General features: G+C 41.3%; 1 protein-coding gene across 1 annotated transcript in view; it reads left to right on the forward strand.

Annotated features, from left to right (window-relative positions):
- Positions 1 to 1,011: 1,011 nt before the first annotated feature.
- xpo4 (exportin 4) overlaps positions 1,012 to 15,526 on the forward strand; it is a 50,517-nt gene continuing 36,002 nt past the window's right edge. The window contains exons 1-6 of the mRNA XM_007578390.2: positions 1,012 to 1,263; positions 4,924 to 5,029; positions 6,100 to 6,241; positions 6,696 to 6,834; positions 9,134 to 9,250; positions 9,346 to 9,499. Coding sequence (XP_007578452.1) covers positions 1,171 to 1,263; positions 4,924 to 5,029; positions 6,100 to 6,241; positions 6,696 to 6,834; positions 9,134 to 9,250; positions 9,346 to 9,499 — 751 coding nt within the window. The 5' untranslated portion in view covers positions 1,012 to 1,170. The remainder of the gene's footprint in view (positions 1,264 to 4,923; positions 5,030 to 6,099; positions 6,242 to 6,695; positions 6,835 to 9,133; positions 9,251 to 9,345; positions 9,500 to 15,526) is intronic.

Consider the following 15,526-nt stretch of genomic DNA (forward strand, 5'->3'; position numbering starts at 1 on the left):
AACAGGGTGTTATGTAAGATATCCACACAAAATGGTTGTTGTGACATGTAGGGGTGTCAAACTCCTTTAGTGAAACATATTTAGTAATGGTTCTCTGGCTTTTTTCATCCATTTCTTTTAAAGTAAAACTGTTAAGCTGGTCTTCTTTTTCTGTTCTTGTGGAAAATCAAGTCAACAAAGTGCAACTTTTCGGATCTTTGCCAGACCCCACATGGACATTAAATACATCACTTCAACTTTTGGATCCATTTTCACCCAAGATCAACCTGGGTACATACAAATACATAATCAAAAACATGGAGCAGCAACCTGCAGACAATCCCACCTGAATCTTATCTTTCAAGCCATTTCCTGCTATGTGTTTCTGTTGGATGTTTTTACAATGTCCAGAGCAACTGGAAATCTGTATTTCTGCAATTATTAGTTTCATAGCACGCTTACAGCCTTCCTGGGAAAAGCAATCCTCCTTATGCAGCTATAGTCAGAAGATTGTGGGCTTTATTTAATGTGGTTTCGACTATTCCACTTGTAAAATCTAAAGCAGATAGATGTTGCACTGCTCTGCCATCTGAGCAATTTTTTACCTTTGTATCTCAGAATTTTTCACGTTTTTTGGCGGAAATGTATTCCTCTTTTTTCTACCTGCAATAGCCCCAATACGACGTCGTGCTGAACTTTCGAAACTGAAAAGAAGCAAACAAAAAAGCACGACAAATTAATAAAAAAACAAACAAACAAAAAATATTTCTAAAGTATAATTATTGTTGAATTATCATTTTATTTTCACGTTTTTTCTAGTTTTTTTTTTTTGGCGGAAATTGATTTATCTTTTTTCTATTTCCAATGGCGCTAGTACGACGTCATACTGAACTTTCAAAACTGGAAAAAAAAGAAAGAAAAAAAAAACCCCCGACAAATTCTAAACAAAAAAAATCAAAAACAAACAAAAAAAGAATTCTACAGTAAAATCCTACAAATTATTGTTGAATTGTTTTTAGTTTTTTTTAGTTCAAATTAATAGTTAAAACATTCAGCGTCAACACCCTCCTATGAATCTTTATCGTTTCTTTTCGCAGTGTTCTGCCACAGAGAAATGCTTTTCCACGGTTACATAACTCGCCGAGTCTCTCCGCTGTGGATCCTGCCGAGTCGTCCCACAATGCAGAGCGCATGGCGCGTCATTGGAGAGAGCCGATGATGATGGCGGCGGTCGGTGCACCAGAAGTGATCACACAACTGGAGAGCGCTGCCAAAGTTTTAATGGTGAGGAACCCAGCCTTGTTTTGTCCCCGCTTCGGGCTCGGAGCCCGATAGTTAACCCGGTCTGCGGAGGAGTTCGTCGGGTGAAAATCTCCCCCCCGGCGGTTCGTTTCGCCCCAGTTGTTGTTGGTGACTGTGTTCGGGTTAGAGACGGTATGTCTGAACGATGCGTGGCGCAGAGTCTCGCTCGGCTCCATCCCGTTACAAAACCTGTTTATTAAGTTTAAATGCCGCCCTTGTTATACATTCCCCTCTTAAGTCTCGGGACCAACCCAATTCTTTGTGCTGTGGCTAATTTTTTTCCAGAAACTTCAGCGGTTCGTGTTCTCTCTGTGCCGCTAAATCAAGTTTTCTGGACTCTAGAGACAGTTGCAGCATGTCGCTGTTGTTTATATTCTCTCTTCTGCTCCGCTGTCTACAGCTTCAGCTCCTCCTCACCCAGCTAGAGCTCACTCTTTTCCGCTAACCACTTACTTATTTCAGCCTGAACCGACAGAAGAGCCCGGCTAGGAGCCAGTAGCTAACCATGTGCATGTCGGTGTGTGTGCTGGGTAATTCAGCTAGCTGCTGCTGCTGCTGCTGCTGCGTGACCATTTCAATCAAACCAGGACAATGTAAATAACCCAGCTCAGCCCAAAATGACATTATTAGAAAGGCAATCGTCACAGTACAATAGTGAGTCAAATAGCTAATATTAAAGCTCCACATTTCACTCATCTGCAGGTGTTTTAATCTGGGAGCTGCGTCTCATTTAAAATATTGTCAACACAAATCCAGGCTGTAATGATTATGGAAATCTAAATTAGAAGAAGGCTGAAGGAAAAACAGCTGTTTGTCTGATCACTAACTTTCATTAAATGATACATTCCTGTGAATTTAGTAACTCTCATTAGATTTTAAGCTATGTCAAGAAAAAGTGTTGTATATTTTAATTTGATCCATTTTTAGGAGATGTGTGTCTGCTAATGGCTAATTTCCAATCACCACTTTAGTAAAACTATGATCTGATATTTCTTCTGAGAGCAATAATTGACTAAATATAATTTTTTTTGTTGTTAAAATATTTTTTTCAGAATTAGCTCAAAAATACAGAGCTGTCTCCCTCTTCTTGACTGGACATTTATGTATACAGTTAAAACCTCTATATCCTAAATCCTTTGCATGATAGATTCTCTAGCTTCTATTGTGCTTTTGAAATTGTAGCAGTTTGCTACTGTTGATATTTCCCTAAGATTTTTTAATACAGAACAGCTGATTTTGTAGGAGAAAAAACCTCTAATTTGTCAATACAAGGGCTAGATTGTTAAATCATTCATATATTTTAAGAAACATTTTTAGATATATTAGGACCAGAAGAAGTGTTGGCGTTTTTTATTGTTTCATTTCACCAATATTGCAGCAGAAAGACAAAAATGATATTACATCTAAAACTGGGATTAGCTTCTTAGCATCAATCCCAGTTAGTGTAACTAGTCTTGTCAACAACAGTCCCCGTCTGTATGCCCAGAGGAGGATTTCTAGTTTTTACCCAAACCAGGATCATCCCTAGTTGGCCGGTTGGAATCTAAAAAACATATTTTTCAGATTGTCAGTAACCCTGATGGGTGAAGAAGTTGTTACTGCAGGAAGAGAACCCCCAGATTTAGCTTTTTTATATTATCAGTGAGATTATCAATGAGATTAAAATCAGAAGAGACAATTGGACAGAACTATCTCTCTCTCTCTCTCTCTTTTGTTTTTGTAAACCTCTGGTTCTTCTGCCCCGGACACATCTGACTAATAAACAGATTCTCGCCTGGTTTGTAGTGACCGATTTCAGTTCGCTTGGAGATTTTTCTGTGTGGAAAAGGAACCAAACCGCTAGAAAAAGCGACAAATTGTCAAACTTATCAACTGGATGCAGACCAAAGTAAACAGAAAAGTGTAAATACAACCCTAATAATAGAAAAACAAATTATTAGTTCAGTCAGTTTATTGGTTTCTAGTCAGGGATGATCAAGTTTTGAATATCAGCAGAAATTCTTAAATTTTCCCTAACAAAATAAAGAAACTTTCCTGATTTTTTTCCCCCACATTTATACTCTTAAACTTGTCAAAAACCAAATAGAAAGGTGAAATATTCCTTTTTCCAAACTGCTGAACCCGAAGCGAGATTCGGTTTTATTTTTCTGGGATTTGACTCAATAAAATGTTTTGCGCTTGCTGTCCGTCATGCCGGGGGAAAACTTTACCAGACAAATACGAGAATCTGATTCTGGAAAAGTCTTGAATTTCGAAATGGGAAAACGTCCCTGCGAACCGTCCTCAGTGGTGTGTTTGACACACCAGTTCTCTGAATGACCGTCTGTCATTCGCTTTTAGTTTGGAATTAAAAGTCGTTCTAAATTTGGGCTTTAATCTAACAGCAGACCACATTAGGTCCAGTCCATTGAGTCTGTCTGCTTGTAGTCGTCTTTTATAACTCTCTCTCTCTGTGTGTGTGTGTCATCTCATTATGGCACATTATGTGTGGTTTGTCAGATAAAAGGCCCTTTCTTCCTTCTGCTACCTCCAACCACTGAGCTGCTTTTACTGCAATTAGGTCTGGAATGTGACTTTCCTGCTGGGCGGTATCATGGAGACGCTGCTGTATTTTAAAAAAAACTGTTTGTTTTGCACTTTCTTAGAGCTGTAATCTGTTTATTTGTGCTATGAGAGGCTTACTTGTGTCTTCTATGGATGACGGAGGCGACACTACTTCGAGGAATAGACACATTATCAGCTGCTGTGATGGTGGCGGTGCTTTTGATAGAGCAGGTTTACAGTACGCTCTGTTTTGTCTAATCCCTCTGTAGGACAGGGTTTCAGCTGCATCATCGGTCGGAGTTAGACTGTGCAAACTCAGCTGCAGCTTATCAGTTTTTTACCTAAATTATATTGGAAAATAAATCCTTCAGTTATCTATATTCATCAACATTTCTTCTTATGTATGTTGATGTCTCAGCTGCAAAATAGTCTTTCAGTTTTAGCATAATGCATTTCCGAACCAACTTGGTCCTACGTGAGATAGAAATGCATTGATCCGATATCAATATCTGTATTGGTATCGATATTGGAAAAAATTCTCATTCGGGTATCGGTGACAGTGTGGCCGATCCATCAAGGGAGATCTGTTCAGTCGAATTCTAGACTTTATTATTTATCTTGCATTGTGTTTATAATTTCTCATTCCTCTTCCTGAAACATTTTAAAACATTTTTGTTGCAGATTATTATTATTATTATTTTTTTATGTTTGGCCCAGATGGTCTTTGTTTTTTATCATTTATTTTTCATTGGCGATTCTGCTCCTAATTACACTGAATGAACAGATTAAAGTTTGTTTTTACATTTTTGACCAAGTTTGTGAAGCTATCGGTGTATTTAATGGTTATCTAATAAATTTGTAGTCTAGTACATTTATGTCTGTGTTTCAAAATGAAACATTTTAGGTCAAGTCAGCTGTTTTTCTGTATCAGCCGATACTAAACATCAGATATTGGTATCAGAAGTGAAAACAGTGGATCGGTGCAGCCATAGAACAAAGCATTTTTTAAAACATTTTCCAGCACACTGGTTTTACCAAGTACATGTTGTCTTTGTAGAGCTTTCTGCCTGAACTGTGCCGTTGCTGTTTCTTCCCCAGGCACCGCCATCCATGGTCAACACAGAGCAGAGGCAACACGCTGAACATGTATTCCTCTCCTTCAGGAAGTCCAAGTCCCCGTTCGCCATCTGCAAGCACATCCTGGGTAATTGTCGAATAAATCGCCCAACTTGCGTCATATTGCGGTGCACTCGAGGTGTTCAGGAACCACCTTGCTGGTTACAAGCTGCCGGACCGAGGCGACGTACTGACCCAGGACATGTTTGAACCTGATCACATGAGAATCAGCCTGTGGTGTTATGGTTACAAGCCAGCTTGTTTTATGAAAAGGACTTTGGAGAGATAATGTGTAACTTTGCAAGCTCTGAAATTAGGGCCACTGTGCCTATTTCCAAGTGTGATGAATATAATCCCTTGGCTTTGACATGTTGGTAGAACTTGACATTTGGTAAGGAAACAACTAAATTAAAACCATTCATGCAAGAAAAAAAAAAAACACTCAGACTTTTATTTTTAATACCTTACTAAATCCTGTAAGTTTATCTGCGAGTCTGGGCGGTGTGTTTCAGGGCTGCAACCAACAATTAGTTTAGTATAATCGATTAATGCTATTCTGACAATTGGATAAAGAAGTCTGACACATTTTGCAGATTTTTTGAGGTATTTTTTAATTAATATTAGCAGTGCATTAAAAGGTTCAACTTAATCAATAACTCAGTTCATTTTTTATTTATTTTTTCCTTTTTTAATTGCCTAAAATGTAATAACTGCATTCCTTAAGTTCCATTTGTGGCAAAGGATGCATCTGCAGCTAAATATACTTAAGATGAAAGGTTCTAAAGTAAGCGATTAACCGATCACTAAATTAGTTGAAGATTATATTGATAATCGATTCATTATTTATCTGATTAATTGTTTCAGCCCTAATTCATTAAGAGCAACTTTCAAATATTTCTTGAATTAAAAACAATGTTTGAGGCTCAAAAAAAAAATCAAACATCGACGACGTTTTGTGGCGGCAATGAAAACAACTGGGATAATCAGTAACCGATTCGTCCGATTAATCGTTTCAGACCTGTTTTGTATAAAAGTGCTGAAGCAGTTAGGACGTTTTCCCATGGCTTCCCTGCCCACACGCCGTCTTAATTCGCTCCCTTTTGACGCTCTCCAGTTTTGTAACGCGTTCTTCCTGCCTCCTCGCGTTTCCCTCTCCAGAGACAAGCAAGGTGGACTATGTGCTATTTCAGGCAGCCACCGCCGTCATGGAGGCCGTTGTGCGGGAGTGGATCCTGCTGGAGAAGACCAGCATCGAGTCCCTCCGGGCGTTCCTCCTCACCTACGTGTTGCAGAGACCCAAGTGAGTAGGAAAGAAAGAGGAGGCTTTGTTGGATCTTCCAAGTTTCATGCATTCACGTTCTGCGTGCCAGTTTCATATCCAGGCAGGTTGACTGCTGATGGCCAGTCCAAAAGTATATATTTAGTAGCCGCAAGAACACAAAGTTTTACCAAATATTTTTAGCGTAGTTTCTGGTGCAGATATCTCGGTAAACTTGAAATAAGACAGAATAACTCGCAAGTAACGTTTCCACAAGCTTGTTTTAAGTACATGGTGTCTAAATATTCTGCTGGTAGATTATTACACTTATAGGAAGACCTTTTTCCTGTGTTATAAGTGAAAAGTTCTCCCAGTGGAACCAGGACTATTGAAAATCCAGCTGTGTGTCTTAATCCTGATTTTTGTGCATGTGGTGAGCCTCTCTGCGGTGTAAGCTTTTCCAAACTCAATGGGTTCCTCTGTGGCGCTCCTGCAGCCTGCAGAAGTACGTCCGTGAGCAGATCCTGCTGGCTGTGGCCGTCATCGTGAAGCGAGGCTCTCTGGACAAAAGCATCAACTGCAAAGGCATCTTCCACGAGGTCGGCCAGCTCATCAGCAGCGGGAACCCAACAGTGGTAACGGGAACACACGCACCTCAGCTTTCACTGATAGGATAGCAGAAAATATCGCTGCACAGCTCTACATGTACGCTCCAGCACATTCATAAACATTATTCAAAAAATCTAAAAGTGATGATCCCTAAATTTGACAAACAATATCCAGATTTTTCCCCTCATAATAAAGTAAATTCCTGTTTCAGCCAGTAGATGGCACTACTGTGCTTGTGCTTGAATTTAAATCCCAAAGAGAGAGAAAGTTATTTCAGATTCTTACAAAAAGCTATTTCTTAAGTAACAAATTACTTTAAGTTATACTTTTGAAATTACATTAATGACTCTTTTTCTCTGCAGGTTGAGACTTGACTTAATTTCTTTACATAATATCTATTTGTTGGTCATAACCAGGGGATCAGTAGCTGCTAACAGTTAAAGCCTTTTGATATATTTAACTTTAGATTGTATGTGTCGGGTGAAAATATAGAGGAATTTTATTATGAACCCTTTAAAAGCTTTCTTGCCACTGTTAGATGAAGATTAATGAGGCAGTTTTCCTAACACTTAACTGAGCCTTTATTCAGGACTTATTTCTCTCCCTCCCTTTTGCAGCTATTCATTTTGCTTTGTGTGCAGCCATGTTACAAGTCATAAAAAACAAAAACCTCAGCCACCAGTTAAAATAGCTAATGTGAAAATCTTCTAGTTGCTGAGGATCTTGTTTGTATTTGTTGCCTGCTTTAATAGCGCCACCAGAAGTAAAGAAGAAGAAATGCGTTCGTAGTGGATGAAAAGCTTTGCCAAAAAATGAGTAAATAAATGTACAACTTTGTTTGTCCTGAACTTTTCTGAAATGGACAAAATCTCTGAATTGTTGAAAAAACAAATCGTTTAGTTGAACCTCAGTGTGTCAAAATAAAATGAAAACAGTGTTAAACTTGGCATTAATGATGTATTTTAGCATGAAGGAAATATTTATATTTAACTTGTAAGTGCAATTATCAGACATCAGCGATGTCTTCCTGTTTCATGCACAAAAATCCCAGTCACCTTTGACCTCTGGTCACAATGAGATAATTTGAAATGTTCCTTGACAGGAACTCTTCTGTAGAAAAACAAAGTTAAGTAGTATCAGTGTTGGACTGACAAAACAAAAAATGACCCTGAAACTGTAAACCAACCCAAACTGTTACACCATGAGCTAATTTCTGGCTGATTTATCACAGATGTTTGGAGTTTGGTATATTGTGCAAAAACATAGTCTTCCTAATGAACTTAAGTGACGTACCATTCTTATTCCATGGGCTTTAATTAGGACTGCACTCTAATTACCGTATTTCCGGACTACAAGGCGCACTTGAAAGCCTTTAATTTGATTTAAAAAAAAGGCCTTATGATCTGGAGCGCCTCTTATATTGTTCTGGAGTGAAACAGCCCCAAACAATGGATTAATTCTGGTTGTGCTTACTGACCTCGAAGCGATTTTGTGTGGTTTACGGCGCTCTGTCAAAATGTTGTAGTTACATTACGTTAAGTAGTCAGACTACCGTAGTCGGAGTAAAACACACTGTGCTTTGACTGACTGAATTATCTTTGTTTTCCACTTAAAGATTGAAAATGGACCATTTATTAGCTCCTTCTAATCTAGTGCCCCTTATAGTGCGGAAATGCAGTACAGTTTTCTGGCCCATCATGATCTTTAAACAGCCTGACGTGCCGATCCCGATTTTGACCCATATCAGTTTTTCTTTTTCTGAAATGTTGCTAAATATAGCAAGAAAGTTGCTGAGTTGGGGTGGGGTGACCATTGTTGACTGCAGACATCCAGACCTGACCTGGTGGGCCGATCTGTCCGTCTGGTGGGACAGCAGAAGAAGACGGTGGCTGATTGTTAGATCTTTGCTGAGGTAGATAAGATCAGTGGTAAAGACCGGCTTCATGTGTAGGTATTGGCCCATCACAGATCTCCCACAATTAAGGAAATTGACTTGGATAAATCATCTGATCCATAAATTGATGCACCCCTAGATTTAAGGGGATGTCTGCCAACATTTCCAGCTATAACAAACTTTCCTTACGGAAAACTTTCCACAAGGTTTAGGAGTGCAAGTTCTTCCTGGAGCACATTTCTGAGGTTAGACACTGATGTTGGACGAAAAGGCGTGGCTTGAAGTCATCACAAAGGTCTTTTAGGTCACGAGGTCAAACTAACTCATCCGTATTTTCATAGAACAGGAAGGGACCGCCCTAATGAGAGCCATGGGAAATGATTTACGCACCGCTTCTGAGCTAATCTAAGGTCACCTCTTCTGCCCTGCAGCAAACCCTGGCCTGCTCCATCCTCACCGCTCTGCTCAGCGAGTTCTCCAGCTCCAGCAAGACCAGCAGCATTGGCCTCAGCATGGAGTTCCATGGCAACTGCAAGCGCCTCTTTCAGGTTGGCTTCCTGTCTTGTCTGTAAACCTCACTTCCTCTTTTTTCTCCAGCCGTACCGCTGCAGTCAGACCGCTCTTCTCTCTCATCCCCCTCCAGGAGGACGGCCTGCGTCAGATCTTCATGCTGACCATGGAGGTGCTGCAGGAGTTCAGTCGCAGGGAGAACCTCAACGCTCAGATGTCCTGCGTCTTCCAGCGCTACCTGGCTCTGGCCAACCAGGTCCTCAGCTGGAACTTCCTGCCTCCAAATCATATCCTTTGTTAGCTGATTGTTGATGCCGTTTGCTGCCAGGCTGAAGGGGTTTATGTCAAGTGGAGAGTCGGTGGTTAAGCATCACTACATGGAAATCCATAGGACTTACTTACTATGGTGTTGGTGTGAAGTAACCATCTTTGTAAGGCATGTGGGGTTCCCAAACTTCTCCATGCAATGGCCTGGCAAACAGCATTAGCTTCTAGCCAGGGAACCCTTTACAAAAATGTGAAGAAACATCAACTTTTAGAATCGTTTTTGTCTTACTTTCATTCACTATTCAGTAATTATCACAGTCGTTTAGCATAAATGCTACCTCATACTTTCTGATTTTACTTTCCACTGAGTTCTGCTGACATAAATACCTTGCTAAGAGACCCTTGCTAGCGTAGCTAATATTTTTGTACTTGCCCACTTGTCCTGGGTAAGTACAACTTTCACAGCAGTTGGCTGGACGATGTTCGTACGATACGTGACGATACGGGTCTTAAATTCCTTTCATAAGGGTCTTAAAAAAGCCTTAAATTTGAGTCGATGAAACCTGGTGTATGTGTTTGTGTCTTTAAATACACGTCGCCTCTGAGATGCACATCTGTCAGCAGGTTTTTGCTTCGTCGTTCACGTCTTGTGCACACATCCGTGTTGCGTTCGCAGTCAGCTGCATTGTTGAGCAAACTTAGGCGCGTGTGTCTGAGTGTTTGTGTGCTCACCCCCGACTCATTACGGCTCTAATCCCCGCAGCCTGGCATCCTCTCGGCCCGTCTGAGGAGGGGATCTGGAGTGGCGCTTGCTGCCAGCCAGAGCCATGTATCATTTTCAAAGAGGTGTCTCTGTGTGTCCACCTTCCCCCCCTCCGTCTCATTCCAGCAGCACGGCAGCCCCGCCTCGGCTTGTCGAGGCTCCCCTTGGTATGCCAGGCACGCTCCACCCGATTTGTGTTCTCAAAGACCCGCTTTTATGTTTCAAAGTTTATTGATTTTTGGATAAGAGTTTAATTTAGTTTTATTGTTGCGGCATCTTTATGAAGCCGAGGGAGCAGCGGCTGTTGATCCTGGGAGCTTTGAGGAAGGGATGGTCAGACTGGTCGTCATAGCGATTCATTTGTTTTTTTTCTGTTTTAGTAAATGAAGTCACCTGTTGGGTCTTGTCTAGTAGTGAATCTACTTGTTTTCTGATCTGATCAAGTGCGACAAAAAGGAAAAGTCTAGTGGAAGATTATTATTTCCAGCCTTTTATAGAAATTAAAATCTTACTCGATTTAATCTTTCACTTCAAATCTATCAAAACTTGATTCCTCTAAGCGTTTCAGACACGTTGAAGCGCACACTCGACATTAAACATGATTGCTTTCAAGGCTCTGAACGCGGCGCGAGTTCAGCTCCTCGAACTTCATTATTTAATCACCGGCTGAACAGAAATGAATGAAGCAGAAGTCGCTGGGTAACTTCTGAGCGCGGGGACCTTTTCCTGCTGGTGTTGGGTTCACTCAAATAGAGCCGTTCTCTCCTCTTCATGTTGACTTGTCGTAAATGTTGACTACCGTCTCAGCCCATAAAAATAGCTCACGACGTCTTAGATCAAGTGGCGTTCCCCTTGAAATCCGCCGTGCGTGTGAAGTCTTGGAATGCCTGAGCTGCTGCCGAAACGTGGAACAGATTGATGAAAGCCGCCGGGGAGCGCCGCAGCACGCCTGCTGCTGGGCCTGCTGTGGTGTGAACTGAACACACCACAGATAGGGGGTCCTCCGTTGACGACGCGCTCCCCCACGCGTCACTCCACACCCTGCTGGACTGCAGACGGGGTCACGGTCAGGCCTCAAGGCCCCAAAACGCTCTCAGACGACTCGGCTGCTTCAATAATGGTTCATTAGCCTTTGTCCTCCAGCCACTGATTATACCATGTAGATGGAGCTGGTATGAGAGGGAGCCTCCAAAACCGATGTGCCAGCTGTGTCAGTTTCAGACTTGTCTTTTAATTGCCCTCTGGGGAGGAAAGTCTTGATTCCAGTTATACAGCAGGGCGACTGTGACTCAGTGGGAAGATTTGTCATCTTATAATCGGAAAGTGGTACGTCTGATTCCATTTCCTCCTACAAAGTTGTTTACTCCGTTATGATTTTTATAGCCCTTTGGTACGTCTCTTCAAACCAAAGTTTGGTCGTCTTTGTCTGCCGCTGACTCTCTCTAAACAGACAATTCAGACAACAAATTAACTGAAAATCAAGACAATTGCAATAAAACGTCCATGCAATGATGTTTTCTCCATTGTTCTTGAAATATGTTAAAGTGCTTTGGTTACTACAAAGTTAGCATTTCAGTCAGCAGGTTTTCCAATTGTTGAAAATATGGTCAAGATAAGACGGTAAACCTTAAGGCTCCCACATACTCGGACGTACGATGTGTATTCTATGAGCCGGGCGGATTCCTCGCACAATACCCGGACGGTTGAGTTTTGATAGTTGAGCGTACTGATTGCCTACATTTCCCATGACAAATTCCTTCATTTGTCACAATCCGAATGGATACTAGCAAGTTCAATGAGCTGGTTGGGCGCTTGGACCACCTGGTGACCTGTTAGTGCAGCTCAGAGTGGCAGTCATGCAGCGCTCACTTGAGTCAACTCAACCTTATTAGCTTGACGTATACAAAACAGTCGGGTGTGAACATCAAGCAGATTTCTGTGTGACAAGACAAGACGTGGTGGTAAACGTTGTCCTTTGGGTGGACGCGAGTGAAGTACGCCGAAGTATGTCGGTGCCTTTAAAGTGGTTTTTCCTGGAAAATTGGAAGAAATTGTGCCTTTGGATCAGGAAGCTGTTTACAAAGTACCGAGTATCTGTAAATTTTGTTAGGTTTTTTTGTTAGATGTTGATACAGTGGTGGATTATACCTTGAGTTAGGAGTCGTTTTATGTCTTGATGATTTGTGGGTCAGAGTTAAATGGCTTAATTTGCTTTGACATTGTTTACAAGGACTAAAAATTAGGGGTCATTGGTAAATCGGCTCAGATTTTATTAATTTTGGGAGTTTGCTAAGGTCTGAAAATCAGCCTCTGTCCCATTTTGTTCCCCATGAAACTAACACCCCCACCTGTTCACATGTACCAACTTAGCAACTTTGTCTCTATATTTAGTGACTTTTCAGGCAACCAAAAAAAAAAAATCAGTACCGACCAAAATCGAAATCAGCATGTTGGGCTTTTTAAAGATCGCGATCGGCCAGAAAAATGCAAGCGGTGCATCGTTACTGAAAATGAATCGAGATTCAAACAAAGTCTAAGGGAAAGCTGCAAAAGACATTCAGACAGTGAGGGAACTAAAGACCAAAACCATTACAGCAAAGTCTTGTCTGCTAAAGACACTTGAGGACAAATCTGTATGTAGACATATGTAGACCAGAGTCTGTCAAGCTAATCTTAAAAAGCTGCTGCAAAAATACAGAGCCCTTCTGATCTGCTGTGAATCCACATAACCTGTTTTTTTTTTTTTTCCTTGTTTGCGTCAAATTAAATTTAGTTCTACAGGCACAAGCAGATATAAACTGAGTATTTCTTTTGTTTTCTCCTTTGGTGTTTTGTTTTTGTTTTGCGTCATTTTTTCCAGCAGTTTTTCATGTTTTGTTTGGCGCATTTCAATCACAAAACCAGATTACCGCAAGAAATGTTTGTAAAACTGAAAAGACTGGAAAACTGCAAGATAAACCAGTGTTTAAAACTAGAGCAAAACTTTTTCTCTCTCTCTAAAGTAACGGTACCTCAGTTTCTGCTGCTTGACTGCCATCTCTTTATTTCTTCCCTAAATGAACCCAGAGAATTTCATGGATGGTGTAGCAACAAAAACAAGCCTCCAATCAGGAGATACGCTGGAAAAACACAATCTTACCAAAGTGTTTCTAGTGCAAATGTCATACAGCACTAGAAATTAGACAAAACTAACTCACAAGTAACTTTTGAGCAAGATATAGCTGCATGCTTTAAGTCAATTATTCCTTAATATATCTACCGGTGGATTATTTCATTAATCCCATGTTTTAAGTGAGATAATCTGTTAGGAAAACTAATACTTTTTATCGATATAGACTGAAAACAAGCTTACTGAAATGTTCCTTGCTTTGTCTTATTTCAACCATGAAATTTGCACTGGAAACAAATCCAAAAATGGCATTTTTCTAAGATTTAGTGTTTTTTGCAGTGTGGGCTCGTGTCGAATGGACGGCGGTGTGGGAGTGGTCTCGGTTTTCACATCAGCTCTCTTCAGATCGCGCTCTGGGCATTGTGGCCGCAGGGTTAGGGTTAGGATTAGGGTATATGTAATCTGATGCTGACTGTTTGCCTTGGCCCTGACCCACCATGAAGAATCCTAAGCGACCGCCATCTAAACAACAGCGGGACGGAGCAAACAGCTGATGGGGAAAGCTGATGGATGTGCAGGCCGCTCATCCGTTCTCTCATTGAAAGAAGGCACAGATGGAATCTTTTTAAATTACGACAGCGTGCAGTTTATAAGGGATTTGCGATACGGAGAAAGTATTCGGCTCATCTTACTGCATTACATGGATTTCTCCTCTTGGATTCCAAGGGGAAGAAAAAAAAACTGGCATGAAAAACCAGTGTGTAATTACTTTATTATTGGTTTCCCCCCATTGGAAGCTGAATTAATGATTCTGCCTAAGCAGACGGGAGGGGCTCACCAGTGGGGGGAACAGGTCACAGAGGAGGTATTCCTGGACTGTTATTCCACATGGCGAGGCTGCAGGGCGGTCTTGTGGCAGGATATATCACTTAAACCCCACCACGCGCCGTAGCATAGCGCTGCGGTCTTTGCATGGCCACTGGCAGCCGCTCCAACCCCCCACCCCACCACCACCACCGTGCAGCGGGACCCTCCTCTGCGCTGATCGGACATAATGAATAGGGGATGGAAGAGAAGCCCGCTAATCCACCAATCCTTGAGCGTGAAGGTTGTTCAGGCTTGCAAAATGTTGAGATTACCAGGATCAGCAGGATGTTGGCTATTTAAAACCGTCACAAAATGCTGTCTGGTTGATTGATACGGTTTTTGTGCAACAGCTGAAAGTTTTTGGTGTGTTGTGTTAAATCTGGAGAGAAAATGAAGCAGTTTATCTAATCTCGTCGTGATGCAGGTGAACAAAAATAGGATCTCACGCCGCATGCTGTTTCCTGACAAAATAATTCCTGATCAATAACATAAAATGTCTTTATCTCTGATATCCATTGGGGGTCTGCTGTGGTGGCACAGGGGTTAAGCACAACCCACATATGGAGGCCCCAGTCCTCGCTGCCGCAGGCTCGATTCCCGGCCTTGGCGACCCTTGCTTCATGTCTTCCCCCGTCTCTCATTACCCACCTTCCTGTCAATTAACTATCAAATAAAGGCCACTAGAGCAAAAAAAAAAAAAAACGTATCCGTTGAAGTTTTGCAAAATACATTTATTTCAATACGCATCTCAGCGCAAAACCTTTCAATCAGAAAACGTTTCTTTTTTTTTGTCTTTAATTGGCGTGTTTCCACATAAATTCAGTTTAGCAAATTTATGGTTAATGGAAACGCAGCCATTGTGAACTTCATTGTACATGCTGAAAAGACAAATTGCTTGGGGAAATCCCTGATTTCATTCCGTCAAATTGACGTACACATTTAGGAAAATTTGAACAAAAAGGCTTTTTAAATTTGATCCAGTCCATTACTTTTTGCATCGTCATGATTCCAAGGCGTTGATGCATTATTAAGCAAATCTTTCCGCATCACATTTCTTTCTTGCGCTTTAATTTGTTTTCTTTCTGTCGTTCGTTTGTGCCGGCACCTGTTTGAGAATTGTCCAGTTGTTGTTGGCACCTTGCAGGTCGCACCTGGTCGACCCTCTAGCGTCCCGCTGAACCCGCAAGGGCAGAAATGGACGATAAAATCTGTGTCACGGTTGAGCGTTCTCCAACGTACCGTTGATGGCTGAGGAATTAACTTTTATGTTTACACATCTCTGTGATCGCAGACTCGACAACTCTTTGT

Source organism: Poecilia formosa, unplaced genomic scaffold (genome assembly GCF_000485575.1).
Source record: "Poecilia formosa unplaced genomic scaffold, Poecilia_formosa-5.1.2 Scaffold477, whole genome shotgun sequence".
NCBI classification, from domain to species: domain Eukaryota; kingdom Metazoa; phylum Chordata; class Actinopteri; order Cyprinodontiformes; family Poeciliidae; genus Poecilia; species Poecilia formosa.